Source organism: Eretmochelys imbricata, chromosome 6, assembly GCF_965152235.1.
Source record: "Eretmochelys imbricata isolate rEreImb1 chromosome 6, rEreImb1.hap1, whole genome shotgun sequence".
In the NCBI taxonomy this organism is placed as follows: domain Eukaryota; kingdom Metazoa; phylum Chordata; order Testudines; family Cheloniidae; genus Eretmochelys; species Eretmochelys imbricata.
The window spans coordinates 131,094,907-131,114,266 of NC_135577.1; the positions used below are offsets into that span (position 1 = coordinate 131,094,907).

At 41.4% G+C, this 19,360-nt stretch overlaps 1 protein-coding gene across 1 annotated transcript in view; it reads right to left on the reverse strand.

Annotated features, from left to right (window-relative positions):
• TOGARAM1 (TOG array regulator of axonemal microtubules 1) overlaps positions 1 to 19,360 on the reverse strand; it is an 84,144-nt gene that overhangs the window by 16,412 nt on the left and 48,372 nt on the right. The window contains exons 16-18 of the mRNA XM_077819722.1: positions 11,446 to 11,604; positions 11,021 to 11,147; positions 6,987 to 7,105 (exon numbers count right to left, since the gene is read on the reverse strand). Of these exons, the coding sequence (XP_077675848.1) occupies positions 6,987 to 7,105; positions 11,021 to 11,147; positions 11,446 to 11,604 (405 nt within the window). The remainder of the gene's footprint in view (positions 1 to 6,986; positions 7,106 to 11,020; positions 11,148 to 11,445; positions 11,605 to 19,360) is intronic.

The window sequence follows — 19,360 nt, forward strand, 5'->3', positions numbered from 1 at the left end:
CCCTCCCACACACTCTCTCCTCCAGGGCAACTAAGCAGTCGATGCTTCAGGGAGGAGCGCAAGCCTCAAAGGAAACCAATGGAAGAGGGGAGAAGAAATGCTAGAATGCTGGAGCGTTGCCCCATCCTGGATTCCAGGTGCCAGAGTGACACTCCAGACCGCTCTGGCAGCGCTACACACCTGAAGATGAGGTATCATTACCATTCTGCACTGGCCTCGACCACTGACATGCTGGTCCCCAAACAGCCCCTTCTTCCCCATCACCCATACAGGGCTCCTTAGTTTTCTGACAGCCTGTACCAGATGAAGAGAGAAGGGTGGAAACTCAAGCATCAATGGCAGAAAAAAATTCATTCAGATAGGATGAAACGTAGCGAATACCTCAAAGCCTATCCTGAGGTTGTCTTACAAGCCAAGAGAACCTTCCTATCAGCCTCCACCAAAGCTGCCAAATCCTGCTCCAAGGAGCAATCAGTGGTGGTAAATCACTTCATCAATCCTCAATGCCTGCATTAGAGCCAAGCACCCAGCTCTGTGAAGAGTTATCATCCTATTTCACTGAAAAGATCACGCACATTTGGGAAGCCTTCTCAAACAGCATGGATCTCTCCGCTTGAATCCAACAAACAACAGCCCATCTGTATTCCCAGAGTTCAGTACATTCACTCATCAAGAAGTCCTGGACACCCTAAAAGAGTCCCGACCCAAGACCTGTGAATCTGACTCATGCCCTTCCTGGCTTCTGAGTCACGAACAAGTGATGCCACTCCTGACCAATATAGCCAATGCCTCATTCAGAGAAGGAATCTTCCTCTTTCAACCATTGAATAGTCTGAACATCATCAAAAAGTATCCACCCTGGATACTTTAGTCGTAGCCAACTACTGCCCAGTGTGAAACCTCTCAATTCCTAAGCAAGCAACCAAGCAAGCAAAAGGCTAACTATAAGCTCATCTAATGGAAGCCAACATTCTAAACCCAGCGTAATCTGGATTCAGGCCAGGACAGGGAATTGGAACTGCTTTAGTGGCATTGACAGGAGGAGATCATCCATCAATGGGTAAAGGACAGACATCCATTCTCATCCTCCTGGACACCTCTGCACCAATTAACATTTGTTGACCACAAAGGTACTGCTGTCTCTCCTGAGTTAGGTAGCAGGAGTCTGAGGTAAAGTGCTAAATGGTCTGAACTCTTCCTGGAGGGATGCACCTAAAGAGTCATGATGGGAAACTGCACCTCCACCACTAGACCCTTGTCTTGTGGAGTTCTACAAGGTTCAACTCTTTCTCCAGTTCTTCTCGACATCTATATGCAACCACTAGGTCAGACAACATGAACTCAAATGCCAGCAATATACAGATGACACAGAGCTTTCTCTATCCTTCACCACATATGGACACAACTGTACTACAAAGACGACCCAGCGCTTGGGTGAGATCCAGAGCCATAACTAGACATTTTAGTGCCCAGGGCAAGCAAGCATATTTGCGGCCCCACCGTTTTTCATCATGTTTCCACCCCTGCATCTTTGCACTCTGGGTGGCTTCCCTGCTGGGGCCACCCTGGTTACAGCCCTGTAATTCTGCCACTTGCCTCCTTTGTGATCTTGGGCAGATCATATGTTTTGGTGCCTCAGTTTTCCCTTATACAAAAGAGAGATAAAGATACTTACAGAAGGATGGTGGGAGGTAGAATTCACTGGTGAAATGAAAGGGATTATAAGAGTTCGAACTATAGTTCATCTCTCCAGAACGTGTATATGGAAAAAAAGGGAAGCTTCCCCCGTAAACCAGAGATCACAAGTGTTGTAGTATCTATTTTATAAAGATTTCAAATATACTTCTCTGGAATTTAATCCTCCCCAACACTAAACTCCATGCCCATGTGTGGCTTCCAGAGAGAGAATCTTGCCTGCTAACATGTCCCTGTGAATGGGATCCACCACTGCACCTGGACCCCTCCTACTCGGTCAATAATCTGCCTGTATTTCCCTAGCCCACAGGAGCTGTGCTAAACTGCTCTCTTCTGGGAGGCATTCCCGTACTCATGTCCAGCAGCCATAAACATCTCTTCCATCAGGCAAAATCAGATCAGTGTTTTGTTTCCAGCAAATAAAGTCCAAATTTTATGGTAAAAGCAATTTCCCTGTTTCCTGATTAATAACAACAAACAAAGGCCCACAGGCTGGGGAGGAGAACAGAGTTTAACTGACACTGAGTTTTGAAATGGGGTCTTAATGACCAGGTTCAAATTAGCCAGCATCACCTTTTCATCCTGGGGAATGGAAATGAAATATGATTCTCTACAGCAGGATATGGCTAGTCCAACTCCCACCACACTCACAGCCCTTTAAAAACATGTCTCAGATAAAGTAGGTATCTTGCTCTTTCACAGGCTCTGTTATTTTCCTCCTTCTGTTGTCTGAAGCACAGATTTTAACACACACACCCCCATACACACACATCTATCTAAGCCACCTGTGTTCCACCTGCAAATCAAGAGGACGATGTGATCTGGGGAAAGGACAACAAAAAAATGGCTTTGTACTGTTTTCTTCCTTCAAATACTAATAAATGCACAAGTGGGCACGATCCTGTGCTGGCAGGGAGGACTGGATGGTCTAACTAGCCTTTTTAATCTCCAGAGTCTGTGACTTACAAACACTGACTAATGAATCCACAAGTGTCCAGTGTCAGTAGATGTCTGGTGTTTGAGGGACATCATCCTAGTGCAGACTCATTTACTAAAAAGCTTGGGTACTGCAAGAGTAGGCAGTGTGGCTGCACAGATTGGCCTGGGAGTCAGCAGTGGTGAGCTCAGTTCCTGGTCTATCACTGACCCACCATATAATCTTGAGCAAATCCCTTAAAACATTGTGCCTCAGTTTCCTCATCAGTAATTACACTTACCCATGTTTATGAAGGGCTCAGAGATCTTTCAGAGACAGGTGTGATCTCAGGGCTGAGTATATCTAGGTAGATAAAAAAAAAAAGACAGGAGCGCTGCCCTGAGGAGCTTACAGAGTCAGTCTAAATCAGAAGCACAATAAAGATGCCAGTGGGGGATGGCCTAGGGAGGAGGAGGACGACAGCAAGAAGCTGACACAGAGAACAAACCATGCTTGTTGCACTTACTCCTTGCATATTACCTCTGTTGCACTAGATTCCTGTTAGCCTGGGTGTGCTTAGCAGGTGAATTCACAGCAGCCCAGCACCTCACCAAGGAAAGAGACTCTTAGCTGTGGTGTCCCCAGGCAGCACTTCCCTATGTCCAAGATAAACAACAGCCCTGTGCTGATCAAAATGTTACATACAAATCTGCCGATTCTGGTGATTTCACAACCAAGACATCCATCCTTGCTGCTTTTAACCTCACTCGAGGACATGCAGGTATCAGTCCATTGCAAAGGCCACAAGTAATGTTTTCTACCATCTCCACTTGGCTAGGAGACTCCATGCCATTCCTGGCAGAAAAAGACCTGGCCTCAGTTATTCAGGCCTTTGTCACTTCTCACCTGGACGACAGCAATGTGATATCCCTATACACAAAACTTTTAATACTTGGGAAACTCCAATTAATACAAAATGCTGCGGCGCATCTCCTAGGCAACATGGATTACCGTGAGCTCATGACACCTCTCCTCTGCTCTCTACTACGGCTTCTCATAGAATTTTGAATCAAGTTCAAGGTGTTGGTCCTTATCTTCAAATCACTCCATGGCTTGGGCCCAGGAGATCTAGAAGACTGTCTAAAGCTCCATTGTAAAGACTGTGGTTGACAGCTTCACTCCTTTGGTACAATGGAACTCTTAACAATAAGACTAAAGCTCGTCTGCGTGGGAGACAAAATCTTCTCCAGGGATGGTCCGAGACTAGGGGGAATGAACTTTGTCAAGAACTAAGGACCATCACAAACCTCACCACTTTCTGATCCAAGGTTCATTTCTCTGACCTGCCTTCTCTAATAATCACGTAGCAACAGGTATATTTATTTAATAAATACATTTTAATAGAAGAACAAAACCCCACCAAAACAAGACATTACACTGCACGTGCTTCTCACTCTGGAGAGAGGATGAGAGGAAAAACACCACATGACAGATGCATAATCACTTTGCATATTGCTTTAATAGAGGACGCTCAAATACTATGGTGACGAGTTTGGTATAAAAACCTATACAGAACAGAATTTGTGATGAGATGACCTATCCCTTGGACGATCCAACTATAGCCAGGAATAAATGGGGACACTGCCCGAATGGTTTGGTTCTGTCAACATACTAAACAAAGCTCTGGAAATGTCCAGTAGGTGCAATTTCTCCCCCAGTGAAGAGTGGGGAAAAACAGGAGACTCGTGAGACCTTCTTTGTAGCCCCTTTCAGAATGCTCCTTACTTCATCTCACTCTGAAGACAGTCTTCCTTCATTTCAGTCAGAAGAGTGAGTGTGTTGAGCACTTAAGGCTGACCCTCCTTACTGACTTTCAACAGGGTCATGGTGGCGTGGAAAACTCAGGCCAAATTCTGAAACTGAGACATCGCCAAATTCTGTGACTGAGACGAAAGTATTAGCTGTGGTATTGAGGCTGTAAGTGCCGAGGCTACGAGTGCAAAAAGCATCATGTCAGAGTTGTTGGTGCCAGTTTTGACAGCGTCCTCTTTGTTGCCTTTCTTCTGCTGCCTGACCCCAGAGCATGGTGCCTGTTCGAGGGAGTGCTGGCCAACGCCAACTCTTTCATAGCCACTTGGGTGGTAGTTTCCTCTGGATCTAAAGTGACCAGTATGAATTGTTCAACCAGATGTAACTTGAGCCAGGCATCCCTGGACTGCGGGTCCTGGAGGAAAACTATGAGCACCACCATGCACTCTGGGATACAGCACTCCCACAGGAAGAATAGGCAATGGCTGTGTCTGTCCGTGAGGAGAATGATGCCAACGGACAGTTTGAACCGTGATGGCTTAGAGTCTGTCATGTTAGCACAAAGAGCCTCACCCCCACCGTACGGGTGTGGGGAACTACTCTTTTCTTCCTGCAACATCCAAAGTAAAGAAAATAGGGGATAAGAGTGAAGATAAATTCTCTACACCAAAGTAATCAAGAAAAACAATGAGTCTGAAGCTCTACAGTATGAATTAGACACTTGCTGGGCTCTATCTCGCTGCCACAGGCAGTTCAAGGAAACAGAGATGTCTGCAGCCACTCCACCCTTTATGACCTTGCACTTGTGGCTCCAATGGACAATGCTATTCAAAAGACTCCAACCTTTGCACATGAGGTGCTTGCGCACCTACAGGGGGATCCACACTGACACACACTCAAAGAAGAATTATATTTAACAAAGGAACAATAAAATATGTTACAAATTCATGCACAATTCCTTTTACTCAGTATACTTTTACTATTGCTTCTTGGACCTCTACCTTTCTTCTCTTTTTTGCAAAATAGTTTCTAATGGTATGTCTACAAAGCAAGTGAAGGTGTGATGGGTCTGTACTCAGGTTCTAGCCTATGCTGAAGACCATACAGTCACATCTTTAAAACTATTGCTACCCACACAGCTAGACTAAAGCTAGCATAAGTATGCCTACCTGTGCTACAATCACACCTTCATCTGCTGTGTAGACGTATCCTAAAAGAGACGATTAAAACAGGATGGAAAACTATTATACTTTCCACATGAGTATCCAAAATATCAAACATCACATTTCAATCCAATGTGGAGTCCATGCTCTGTGTATTATATAAAATCTATTTATATTTCAAATGGTTATTCTTCTACATGGCCATGTTTACAATTAGGAAACATAGATTAAAGGCAAAACAGCTGTTGAATATTTGATACACAGATAGCAGATGTTTTGGATACAGCAAAGTTATCTATCTAGAGTATGTAATGCAATTTTCCATATATAATTTAGTACACTGTATGTGTGTATTAGCTCAGGATCTATACTGCTTTATTAGGTGCTCAAGAGTATTGAGTAACTGGTTTTCTGCAGCTCATATGCTCTCAAAAGTCCAGAAATTGTTTGCTTCTACTTGCAATTTGTTTTATGCAATTATGTTTTATGTAGTTTTAAAATTTAACCACACCTTCAATATAAGCTTGTTTGTGACACATTTCCTAACAACTATCAGTATTTTGAATAAGTATCTGTCTTCTCAATGCTTGGGGTAGTAGCTCCCAGAATGCAACATTCCCATTTGAATCTAAATAGTTTATACCAATGACAAATCTGGATTGTCAAAAAAACAAGGGTCAGTATTATGATGATGAATATAACAGTTGTGTAAACTTGAGACATACTCCTCTATTTTTATCATGTGACAATACTGCCATTTAGTGATTTTTATCAGACAAGTTATCCACTGACCAGCTCTATTACTTATGGTCTAGTAGGGTATAATCAGAATGCTGTTGAAAAGAGTTCAAAGAGTCCATTGTAGAATTTATATGCAACTAATTTTAATTATTTTGTATTAGTCTCCCAGCCAATAATTTAACTTTTCCAGTGGAGTTTAATCATTATCAGATTAACGATTAAACACTATAAAACATATGTACGGATATTCTTACTGATATGGTCCAGCACTGAGTAAGAACTTCAGTTACTCCAATGTCATGCACAGAAAAAGTAAAACCTTTAAACTACATTTACAGTAATAGTGAAGCACTGTACATGAACAAAAGGCACTACAAATGCTCCTTCATAAGATACATGTGTGTTCACAGGCAATCGGTGAGTTAATTAACACCTAACTGCACAAAAAAGTAAGCTAGTTATTAGTAAGGAGTGACAGCCTAATTAAAAGTATTTACTTGAGATATCAAGTTCCACCAACTTTTTTTTTTTTTTTTAAGTTCCATTTAAATCTGACAAATATTGCTATGAACATTGTACAATCTCTCCCCAGCGGTACTGCAGAGAATATTCCCTGGAGATGAATTACTAACAGAGTCTGCAATTTAGCAAGACAATTCTACCTTTCAGTGATATTGAGCACATCTCTCGAAGTGGATGATGACCTGGAATGTCCAATGCTGCCAGTATGAGAACGTCTTCCTTTGGCTGACGGTGTGTCTAGAGGCATCTCTCCTAGGCCCTGCAAATATATGACCATAAATAAGAGGTTATCCAGTACTGTGCTGTGGCGTTGGAAGCTCTTTAATAGCAGCCTAATGGTTGATCAAACTGCAGTAGCAAATAGTTCACTTGTTGCAACCGAAGCAATTACAGATTAGATTCACTTTGTGTCTTTTCATAGGCGCAATCTGTTCGCAATGCAATTGTATTCCAAAGCAATACAATAAAATGACCATTTATCCCTAGTATTAATATTATTCACCTTAGCTAAGATGCAAGACTGTAAACTCACTATTTGTTTATATTAAATTTACATAAGTAGGAAAGATACTTAAAAACACTGCTATTTCACCTCTTCATTTCCTTTAAATTATCCCCTCCTCCTCCAGCCTTCCTGATTTATATGCCAAAGCTACATCCATTGGTGACAGCCAAAACTACCCAAAGCTAAACTCCATCAACTGCCACTGCACGATCCCTGTCCAGGTTTAAGTCTTCAAAGGAGAAAGTCACAACAGACTTTTCCCCTATGCAATTTATTGAAAGAGATGAGTCAAACTGCCATCTTCACATTTAGAAGCTCCTAATGATTCTGCAATTATTGGGTTAAATGTCTGAGTTGTGCAAATACCTAGAATATGGAGTTGTTTCTATCCCATTAAATAAGTTAGTTACAAGTTTCGGCGCCAATTATCAAATTTCTAATTCTTCCTTTTGGGAAGCTGCTAACTACTTGGTTTTATGGGGCAATTTTAAATTAATCCACTTGTCTTAAGAATACCTGTTGTATTCTTTGAAACCCTTTCAAAATAGTAAGTACAGTACAGTCATGTCTGGTTGCTGAAAGGGATGGACTAATGTTGGCTGTAAAACTAGTTCTCAATGCTGAGCTTAAAACTCTCAGTGATTTCGTTTGTTCTCTCAGCGTGTGACCACACTGGCAAAAACTGGACATGCCATTCACCACTGCTGCAGCTGCTCAAATGTTGACAATGGCAATTGTTGACAATGGCAATTGACAATGTAGTGTAAACATTATTTAGGACTTTTTATTCCCTGTCATTTAATCTTGCTCCATAGTACTGAAACAAGTACTTACACCAACACACTGAGGGACAGTTACATCTCTTGCAATTTTATTTTATTGTAAGTCACTTTATGCTCCTCACTGTAAATTATTCATTTGTTTTACATGTGACTTCGCTTTTCAAGTCATCACACAAGGTACAGAACATTGGGCAGTCACAGGAACTGACTACCACAAGTCCCTTAAAAGCAGCAACCTACCAGCGGTTGCACACCCCAGGGTGTATCAGTAAGAACAAATGTTTTAATAATAAATTATAAAAAATTTAACTACATATTTTTCTAACTAAGAATTCATTATTGAATATTAAAGTGCTAGCCATGTGCTAGGAGCCCTAGAAGACAAAGATAAGCCCCTGAACACTAGTAATCAGAAATGTGAAATACAACGTCTCTCAAGGAAGTTGCCTAACATGCTGAGACACCTCTTGGCAGCAGTATTTCTGAACATAGTAAAGGGTTTTCAGTGCGCTGGATGATGGACAATGGTAGCTCTTGGGTCCCACAGATTTGGTCTTCACCCTGGACAGTGTCTGGGTAATAAAGCCAGCTAATTGTGCTGAACCTACCTTATCTTAAACTCTGGCAAAATGAAACCTGTCCTGTTCGGTGGAGGCTGTTGATAGGAGGTTTCAACTGCCTGTTTGTTGAGGAAACTTGTTCAGAAGTTGTGGACCAGATTAAGGAACCTGGAGAATGTCTAAACCGCAATTAAAACCATGTGGCTGACCCATGCCAGCTGACTCAGCCTCACAGGATTCAGGGTTTGGGGCCATTTAATTGTGATATAGATATTCAGGCATGGGCTGGAGCCTGGGTTTGAAGACCCTGCAAGGTGAGAGGATCCCAGAGCTCAGGCTCCAGCTCAAGCCTGAATATCTACACCTCAATTAAACAGCCCCTTAGCCCGAGCCCTGTGAGCCTGAGTCAGCTGTGGGTTTTTAGCTGAAGTGTAGACATACCCCAATGTCCTTTTTGATCAGATCCTTTCCAATGAAATGGGTCAGAGGTGATTTCCAAGTGTCTATTCTGGTTGTGTAATCTGTGCAACCTACACCCTTACTTATTCTGACGTGCCCTCCGCAAAGTAACACGCTCCTTCCTAACCATGAGGCATGATTATTGTAATTCCATTTTAGCAGGTCTCCTCTTTCATTTGTTCCTGGTTCAGAGCCAGCAACACATCATCTCAGGTTTAAGCAACGTGAGCATATTATGCTGTCTCTGTATTCTTTACACTGGCCGCTGAAGTGGCAGACTGACCATAAAGGTAACTGGTTTTAAAGGTTGTCCTCGAAACTTTGAGCCTCATCTTGCCCATCATTTAAGGATCCCAACACTGTCTGAAGCCAGCAATCATGCCTTAGCTGCAGTGGATATTATGGTGTGGGACTCATCCCAACCACAGATCCAACTCAATCCATCTCTTTCCTACTTATAAAAAAGCACCTAAAAATTACTTCCATCCCAGATATCCTCTATTGGCCCCTTATTAACTATTTTATTACATTATACCCATATGTTTGCTCTTTGAATTTAAAGAGGATTATAATTTTGTTTGTGTATTTTAACTTACTTTTATGTGTACAGAACTAGGTCTTGCTAAAAATGGCATTTAATAAATAATGATGAAAGTATTTCACGGTCTTTTCCTTTGTAAAAATTGGTATGCACATTAGCTGTTTTTGAAGGGTGTCAGACTGACACCACTGGATACTGAAGTCTTACAAACTTCCCCAAGACTGCACTGTGAAATGTATGCCTCCGTTCTCTTCAGAAGGGAGTATCTCTTGCAGAGAGAGAGAGGACACAGCAATTTTTAGGATCAGTCTTTGGCCTTGCCACTGAATCAGTCAACAAGCAATTACTCAGTACCAACTGCCATGGTGCTTTGTGTGATGTGGACTACTCTCCACAAGGCTACGCAGCAGTAGAGATTGCTGTGTACTACTGACCTTGGCCAGATTAGAAACAATGACCGGCAGGTTCACAGATTTTTAAAGCTAGAAGAGACCATCATGATAATTTAATATGACCTGCTGCATAACGTAGGCCACAGAACTTCATTCAGTTATTCCTACACTGTGCCCAATAACTTGTGTTTGAACTAGAACATATCCTTTAGAAAGATATCCAACCCTGACTGAAGGCATTAAGTGATGGATAATCTATCGTCTCGCAATCTGTTCGAATGGTTAAATACTATCACTGTTAAATTTTTCCAGCGGTTGGATTTGTTACTCATTGTCTGCTCAATTATATAACCTTCTAGTATGAGATTACCTGCACAGAGTGAGGGTCTTTTTAGACCATGATCAAGTCTTCTTTCAACTTTCTCTTCAATAAGCAAAGAAGACTGAGCACCTGAAATCTCCCATTGCAAAGTGTTTTCCAGACCTTAAATAATTTTTGGAAGCTCTTTCATGAACCCCTTCCTGTTTTTCAATATCTTTTTTCAAGCGCAGGTACCAGAACTGAACACAGTATCATGTAATGGTCTCACTAATGCCATATACAGAGGTAATACCACCTCCTTCCTGTTATATCCCCATTTATACATCCAAGGACTGCATTCACCCTCTTAGCCACAGCACTGCTTTAGGAGCTTATGTTCAGTTCGTTATCCAGCATGAACCCCAAGTCCTTTTCAGAGCCACTGCTTTACAGGAGCGGCTCTATCTGGAAGGTATGGCTTATACCCTTTGTTCCCAGAGGAATGGCTGTATTCAAAAGTACATCTGACCAGTGGCTTACCAGTGGCCTTGTATCACCTTACAGATCCGTAAGCCATTTAGTCTCCCTACATTTATTTTTTTCTAACCTGTTAGACAAAAGCTTTTCCATATACCTTTTGACGTAGACTGCTGACAGACTCCTTAATATAAGGTAAATCCTTAGACGGCACATACTTTTCAAGCATTTTGTCAAAGTCTGGATGAGTCATCATACTGAAGAGCATCTTTCGACCATAGTACCTAAAATCATAGCAAACCATTTCATATTAACCTAGAAATATTAGGGAAATTTGGCCCATTACCATCTGTCTAATTGATCACATATCTTAAAATGAAATTTTCTAAGTGCAGAAAGACCTTCAGATATTCATATGCCCTCACCACCTCCTCCAAAGAAACCACACTCAAGAGAAGCTAATTTAGGCGCATGAAAAGGTGAAAAAAAGCTAGTTTAGCAAGTTAAAGAATGAAAATAATCTTTCATTTCCACCTGGAACAGTTATTTGCTATATATAAAGTAATACTACTACCTACTGACCTTGTTTCTTGTGAGCCATCCTGTGAAAACCTGGCTACAGCAGGTAAAATCCTGTCAGTAACATCCTTAATTCCAGATAATATCCGTCCCGGTCCCATTCGTTCCACCACATCTGATAAGTGCTGGGCTGTGCATCTTCTCACTGCAGTGTGCAAATGACTAGAGAAAAAACAGTAAGATACAAATGGTCACTAACAACCCATGGAAAGGGCTAACCTATATTTTCTCACTCTTTCAATGCTTATTGAAAGCCAAGTGTTTTAAATTCTTCCACTCAAGCTGCAACTCTGCTCTACTGACCAACTGCTGAAATTTGGATACTTATTTTAACTTTGTACAAAGAGATGTCCATTTCCACTCCATGGCACCAAACGTTTTAAAGGGAGACTGTTGGATTAAAAACTTCCTTTTATTCTTAAACATATACATACCACATACACACTAGAATGCACAATTAAAATAGGAGAATACATTTTGCTTTTGTTTCAAGTTATTTTTACTTTCTAGCCCTCATTGGCACAGCGCTACAACAACCAGGTTGCAAATGCTGATGGAAAACATTACTTTTAAAAGCATCCTTTTTGAGCAAAGTGAATATTAATTTAAAAATAATCTATTTTAAAGATGAATAGTAAGAAACATACCTTCCAACATATAGTCACTAATTTTATTAGCAACAAATTATTGTGCTCTGAAACATTCTACACAAGGACACCAATCTATAGAGTCATTTAAAACAAAACAGATCAGCATTTTTATTATCCTTTAAAAACTCCACTCAAGTGTATTTTCCCACCAGAGGTGATGCCAGCATGCAAATATAAAACAGAATATTCTCACCCAAAATTTCAGAAGCATGCACCAAACTACCAAGTATATACATGGAAGTGCAACCGCAAATTAGACGCATGTAATTCTGAATATTCAGACCGCTCTTCCCCATTTCGTTATTTTAGCCTCCAAACAGAAATTTGATATTGGGGCTAGTACAGCACTTACAAACCTTAGCTGTGAACAGAGCAGTGCGACATTCTAACAATACATATATAACTTGTCAGTCACATGCTAAAGAGAAAAAGGACGTTTAGAAGAGAGACTTAAAGGAAAGAAGTGACTTGTGGGCTTGGCGGAAGTACAACACAAGCAGAAGAGCAATTCCTATTGCATGGACTGGAGGGGAAAGACAAAGACTAGATCCAGGCTGGAGAAACTTAGCGAGCAGGTAGGGAAGGGAATAGATCAAGTGACAGATTGGAGAGAATCTATGGAATGCTATCAAGATTAAGAGGGCAATTTTTAAGCGGATTTGGCACTTGATAGGAGTCTAAGTGACAGAGAGTTGCAGGGGAAGATGCAATATGTAAGAGCAAGAGTAATGTCGCAGCACCAGCAAGCAAAAAGTCCTATAGTCTGGAAGACCAGGCTAAACAGAAGTGCTCCTAGACAAGTAAAAGCATCATTCTGCCTGTCAGACAATGCAGCAATGGAAGAGATGGGCTAAGTGATATTAGGCACAGCAGCTGAGCTGCCCATCCTCAGAGAGGAGAGTGGGAGTGGTGCAAAGGGCGGGGCGGACTCTGGCACAAAAGGACAAGAAGTGGCTGAGCAAAGCAGTAGAACAGAGCCCCCAGTCAGAGTGAAGGTAATGGACCTAGTTGATGGCAGTTACACAAGAAATGCCCTGGGGCCTGACTGAGGCTGAAGCAGTTTGAAGGCCCGATCTGTTAGTGCTTGGATCAGTGGTCTGTGGTGACTGAGGTGAGCTTTTCAGATAGCCAGATGGTTCAAAAGCGAGCAACAGTTTAATTTTCCAGCGACACTAGTCTGTGTAGCAAGTTTTCGGGTATATTTACATTGCAATAAAAACCTGCGGCTGTTCTGTGCCCAGTGACTCGGGCTTGCAGGGCTTAGGCTTAGGGCCTATTTAATTGCAGTCTAGGCATTTGATGGGCCAGCCACAGGTGTCTAATTGCAATGTAGAGTCTTGCAAACTTGGCAGCAATGCAGCTGCTGCAAGACAGAGTTTCTCAGATTTTATGAGGAAGCGCAAAGACTGTAAGCTGCAGTCCCATAGTTCAAAGATCATTATGTTTGCCAAAAATGTAAACAATAGTGTAAACTGCCTAACCCAGACAAAACATACTACAACTTGATTACTTACTGAAACTGCAAAAATACAATTTGATTTGATCTTAAGTGGGAGATGGCCTCCTCTAAATTAAGCGGGTAACCCTACAATCTTGTAATTCCAAATTTAACTGCTGATGCCAGAGCCAACCAAGATTAACAAAGATATCCTTGATTTACACACTATTTAAAACACGTTTTTATAAAATTATGTAGACAGACTTCATTTTTTAAAATTGTCAATATTTGGATCAATTTCTCTTTCTGGGGGGCGGCAGGATGGGGTGTTCAAAATTCCATCTGAAAGCCTGGCCAACTAAATTTAAAGCACATGTTACAGAAGAGTATAAAGAACATGAGAAACTTAGACCTAAAACGCTTCCCGAGCAGACATGGTTTTCATGTCAAAAAGATTGAATGTTTTGTTTTAATTTGCAGAAAGCATGAAAAGGTTTGTGATAATGGCAATGCTCTTGCAAGGAGATGTAAAGCCTTTCCAGATTCCCTATATGTTCACAACTGCTCTGCTGCTTGGGTGAAATGCATGGTAGCAGAAAACATTCTGTTCTCAAGAAGCTGCAATTACTCTATATAAAATGTAGCACAAGGAGATTCCAAGGGTGGCTCTTGTTTAACCCTGTTTACACAGATGCTAGACATGATTTTAAAATCTCTAAAATTGAAATACTCCAACTCGCAAGGCACAAGTGGTCTAACCATGGATAAACACCCACTCACAGAGGTACCCACAACGTCTTTTGGCAAAAAATGTCTCAGAAAAAGTATACCAAAAAGTAGATTTATTACTGTGCTTATTGATATACTGTGCTGAAAGCTGTCACTGAGAAAGCGTCAGCATATATCAAATTTGCTCAGGATAGGGAACCTTATACTCTCTTTGCTGACATAACAGACTTGGAATGTGGGCAGCTAATAGTATCATACAGGGAATAAAAACAGCCTTCCGAGTTGTGGATCAGTTGTAATTTGACCTAAACTTAGACGGTGCAGTAGTGAATATGTACTGTTCAGACAGTTCAGAGGCCAAATTTAGACAAGATATTCATATTGCTGTGCAATGCATCATCCACAACCACGAGCTACCTACTCTGGATGTTAAAGAATTCTTGTCCTTATCTTAAAAGTGCTGAAGATTATGTTGAAGGTTATATTGAAAGACATTTTGAAATTTTACTGTATAAGTCTTGAGGGGATGACAACTCCAAGTTTTTTTCTGATGCCTTGGAGGCTACTGATTTATCTGGGAAGTATGCACTATGTAGATTGGGTTGCCATTCACGTCAGAACACATTGAAAGCAATGATAAAAATAGGGACTATTACTCGTATTGCAAAAACTCTGTCACAGCAGAAGTCAGAGTCGAGTTCAAGGCCAGAAGGGACCACCAGATCATCCAGTCTAACCTCCTGTACAACACAGGTCACCATCACCGCCATCATCCCCCCAGTCCCTCCCCCCACACATTAAATCCAACAACTGAAATTAGACCAATTTATTACAGCCCACAGGAGACTAGACTGTTCTGTGCCACAAGCAGGCAGGGAACAGGAGGGACTGAGGTCCTCGCAATGGCCCGGAATTGAGATATAGCCAGATAATCCTGGAAAGTGACCTGCACCCACATGCTTCAGAGGAAAACAAAACAAAGCAAAGCAAAGCAACCTAATGTCACTGACAATCTGACTTGGAAGAAAATTCCTTCCCAACTCCACATGTGGTGATCAGTTAGACCCTGAGCATGTGAGCAAGAACCAGCCAGCCAAGCACCTGAGAGAGAAAATGCACAGTACCACCTCAGAACCCTGGCCTTCCCTATCCAATCTCCCATCTCCAGCTATGGCTATCCCTGATGATTTAGAGGAAGGAGATAATATAATCCCGAACAAACCCAGAATACATCTGGGGAATGGGGAGGGGCCAAAAAAAATCCCTTCTGACCTCTCATGTGGCTGGTTGAAACCCTGAAGCACATGGGCTTTTAGGAACATAAGTTATAAACCAGCACTGAGTCTCAGGGATGTTGAGCCCTACTCCACCCCATTACAAGCAATCCTGTCATACAATAGCACTCAGGTTTGTCCAGCTCTCTCTTAAAACTAAATTAAGTTGTTTCCCCCACGACAACTACTATTGGAGGCTGTTCCAGAACCTCATTCCTCTGATGACTAGAAACCTTCTAATTTCCGGCTTGAATTTGTTTATACCCATTTGTTCTTGAGTCATCATTGTCCTTTAGCTTAAATAGCTCATCTTCATCTCCCTGGTGTTCGGTCGCTAACGTGTTTATAGAGAGCAATCAGATCCCTTCTCAACCTTCTCTTTTGCTGAACTAAAGAAGTCAAGCTTTACTAGTCTCCTCTCATCAGACAGGCCCTACGTTCCCTGATCATCCTAGTAACTTTTCTCTGCAGTTTTTCCAGCTGGAATTCATCTTTATTGCACATGGATGACCAGAATTTTACCCAGAATTTCAAATGAGTGTTACACCAGTACCTTGTACAATGACATTAATACTTCTCTATCTACCGGAAATGCCTTGCCCGATACATCCTAGAATTGGCTATGCCTTTTTCACAGTTGCATCACATTGGTGGCTCATAGTTATCCTATGATTGACCCACACACCCAGGCTTCTCTCCTCTTCTGTTGCTTCCATCTGATGAGCCCCCAGGCTTGTCGCAGAATTCATCCAATCCTACATGACCTTGTACCTTGTACTACTGAATTTCATCCTGTTTCTGCCTCTCCACATTTTCCTATACAATATTCCAATCCCCTTCTGTTCTGCAAATAACTCCTAACTGTGTAGCAGCAAATTTTTTTAGCACACTACTACTTCTTGTGCCAAAGTCATTTAATACAAATATTGAATAAGACTGATCCCAAGACCAATCCATTAGTAACCTCCCTCCACTCCGATAACACCTTTCAGCACAACCCATTGCTTTCTCCTCTTGAGCCATTTCTTCATCTGCCCTACAGTTCTTGTACTGATTCCCATCTTCCCTAATTTAACTAAGGGTTTCCCATGTGGTTCCATGTCAAATGCTTTACTGAAGTCCAAGTACATTAGAGCTCCTGCACTTTCCTTATCTAAAAAAAACCAAAAAACCAATCAGTTATTTTCTCAAAGACAGCAATCAGGTTAATCTGGCAGGATCTACCTTTGCTAAACCCATGTTGCATCACATCCCCTTTACCGCCATTAATTTAATTATTCTTTCCTTCACAATTTGTTCTAAAGCTTTGCAAACTACTGACGTCAGATTAATGGGTCTTTAATTGCCCAGACCAACTTTTCCCCCTTTCTTAAACAAAGGTACAACATTACCTATTCTCCACCATATGGTACTCCTCCGGATACACTTATTAAAAATTCTTGTTACCAGAGTAGTAAGTATTTCACGATGAGTTTAATCATCACTGTGACTGAAGTCTCCTTTAACTTCTGAAGAACTCGATCTCTAGTTTAAGATGCTATACTGGAACTCTCAGCACAAACAGACAATTCTGACTTAAGGATCTGAAAATGTATCAGGGATGGGCAAATTTGATGGGGAAGTCTTTACAGGCCTCTAAAAGCAAAGCTGCAGAATGGTCATTCTATATTCTTGAAGTTGCAATTTTACATATGGATGCCAGATTTACCAAGCTATGGCAACAACCAGTGACATAATTTCAATGCCTGGACTGAGACAGCAGCCTAGTGTTTTTGGTTCTTTTTAAAGGCTCATTATGTCAATGTGTAAACTGACAATCTGCCACACTAGTCTGTAATGGTACTAAGCAAAAGCAAAGTGACCTATATCAGTGGTTGCCCTCTAAAATTAAATTATAATGAATGACAGTTTAGAGGTATGCAGTGGAGTTGTAGCCATGTTAGTCCCAGGATATTAGAGAGACAAGGTGGATGAGGTGGTATTTTTTATTGGATCAACTTCTGTTGGAGAGAGAGACAAGTTCTCGAGCCACACAGAACTCTTCTTCAGGTCATGGTCCTTCCTCTAATCAAAACAAGCCCATGCACATATATGCAGCGCAGTACATTCCAAGACTTGACATAGGTGAGGAAACCGCTCAAGTGAAAATGCTTTCCAGAGCCCGCAATCTATTTTCTACTGGCCTGATGGATGACCAGGAACAAAACATACCTGTGACTCTGTCCACCAGTATCACTCAACAACAGACAGCACTACTGCAAGACTAATCTAGGGCTATTCTGTATGCTCAGACCTAGCTTTCAAACTAGAATGATTTTCTTTTTTTTTTTTTTTTTTTGGGGGGGGGGGGGGGGATTATAAACTTTATCTGAATCTGAAATGCCTGATTGCACAGTCTCAGTTCCAAGTAACAGTAGGAAACAGATGGTGCAGGGGCATTTTCTAATTACAGTAAAGCAAGGATACAACTAAAAATAAGATCAAGCGAAAGTCAAAGACACTAAAAACAAGAGAACAGAAATGAGAAACTGTCACAGTAGCCCAGATCAGGACAAGCAATGCAGAGCAATGTCTTTAGGCAATCACAGCAGATACCATGTGTTATTTTAATTTACCAGAGAAAACGAGATCACAGACCAAATTCGGGACAAACCACATTTTCTTGTTGGACACCAAATTACAAGTCTTAGCTTAACTGAGGGATAAGCAATTGGAACATTTTTGCCCCACAGCCTGGGAGGCAGTATTTTGTACCCCCAGAAGTTTAGTCAGGGAATTACAATAGTCCTATGAAAAAACAAAAGGAGTACTTGTGGCACCTTAGAGACTAACCAATTTATTTGAGCATAAGCTTTCGTGAGCTACAGCTCACTTCATTGGATGCATACTGTGGAAAGTGTAGAAGATCTTTTTATACACACAATGCATGAAAAAATACCTCCCCCCACCCCACTCTCCTGCTGGTAATAGCTTATCTAAAGTGATCACTCTCCTTACAATGAGTATGATAACCAAGGTGGGCCATTTCCAGCACAAATCCAGGGTTTAACAAGAACGTCTGAGGGGGGGAGGTAGGAAAAAACAAGGGAAAATAGGTTACCTTGCATAATGACTTAGCCACTCCCAGTCTCTATTCAAGCCTAAGTTAATTGTATCCAATTTGCAAATGAATTCCAATTCAACAGTCTCTTGCTGGAGTCTGGTTTTGAAGTTTTTCTGTTGTAATATCGCAACTTTCATGTCTGTAATCGCGTGATCAGAGAGATTGAAGTGTTCTCTGACTGGTTTATATTATAATTCCTGACATCTGATTTATGTCCATTTATTCTTTTACGTAGGGACTGCCCAGTTTGACCAAAGTACGTGGCAGAGGGGCATTGCTTGCACATGATGGCATATATCACATTGGTGGATGTGCAGGTGAACGAGCCTCTGATAGTGTGGCTGATATTATTAGGCCCGTTGCCAACTGTGCCCACATATCTATTCAGGGGACACCATCACAGGGCCTAATAATATCAGCCACACTATCAGAGGCTCGTTCACCTGCACATCCACCAATGTGATATATGCCATCATGTGCCAGCAATGCCCCTCTGCCACGTACATTGGTCAAACTGGGCAGTCCCTACGTAAAAGAATAAATGGACACAAATCAGATGTCAGGAATTATAATATTCATAAACCAGTCGGAGAACACTTCAATCTCTCTGGTCACGCGATTACAGACATGAAAGTTGCGATATTACAACAGAAAAACTTCAAAACCAGACTCCAGCAAGAGACTGCTGAATTGGAATTCATTTGCAAATTAGATACAATTAACT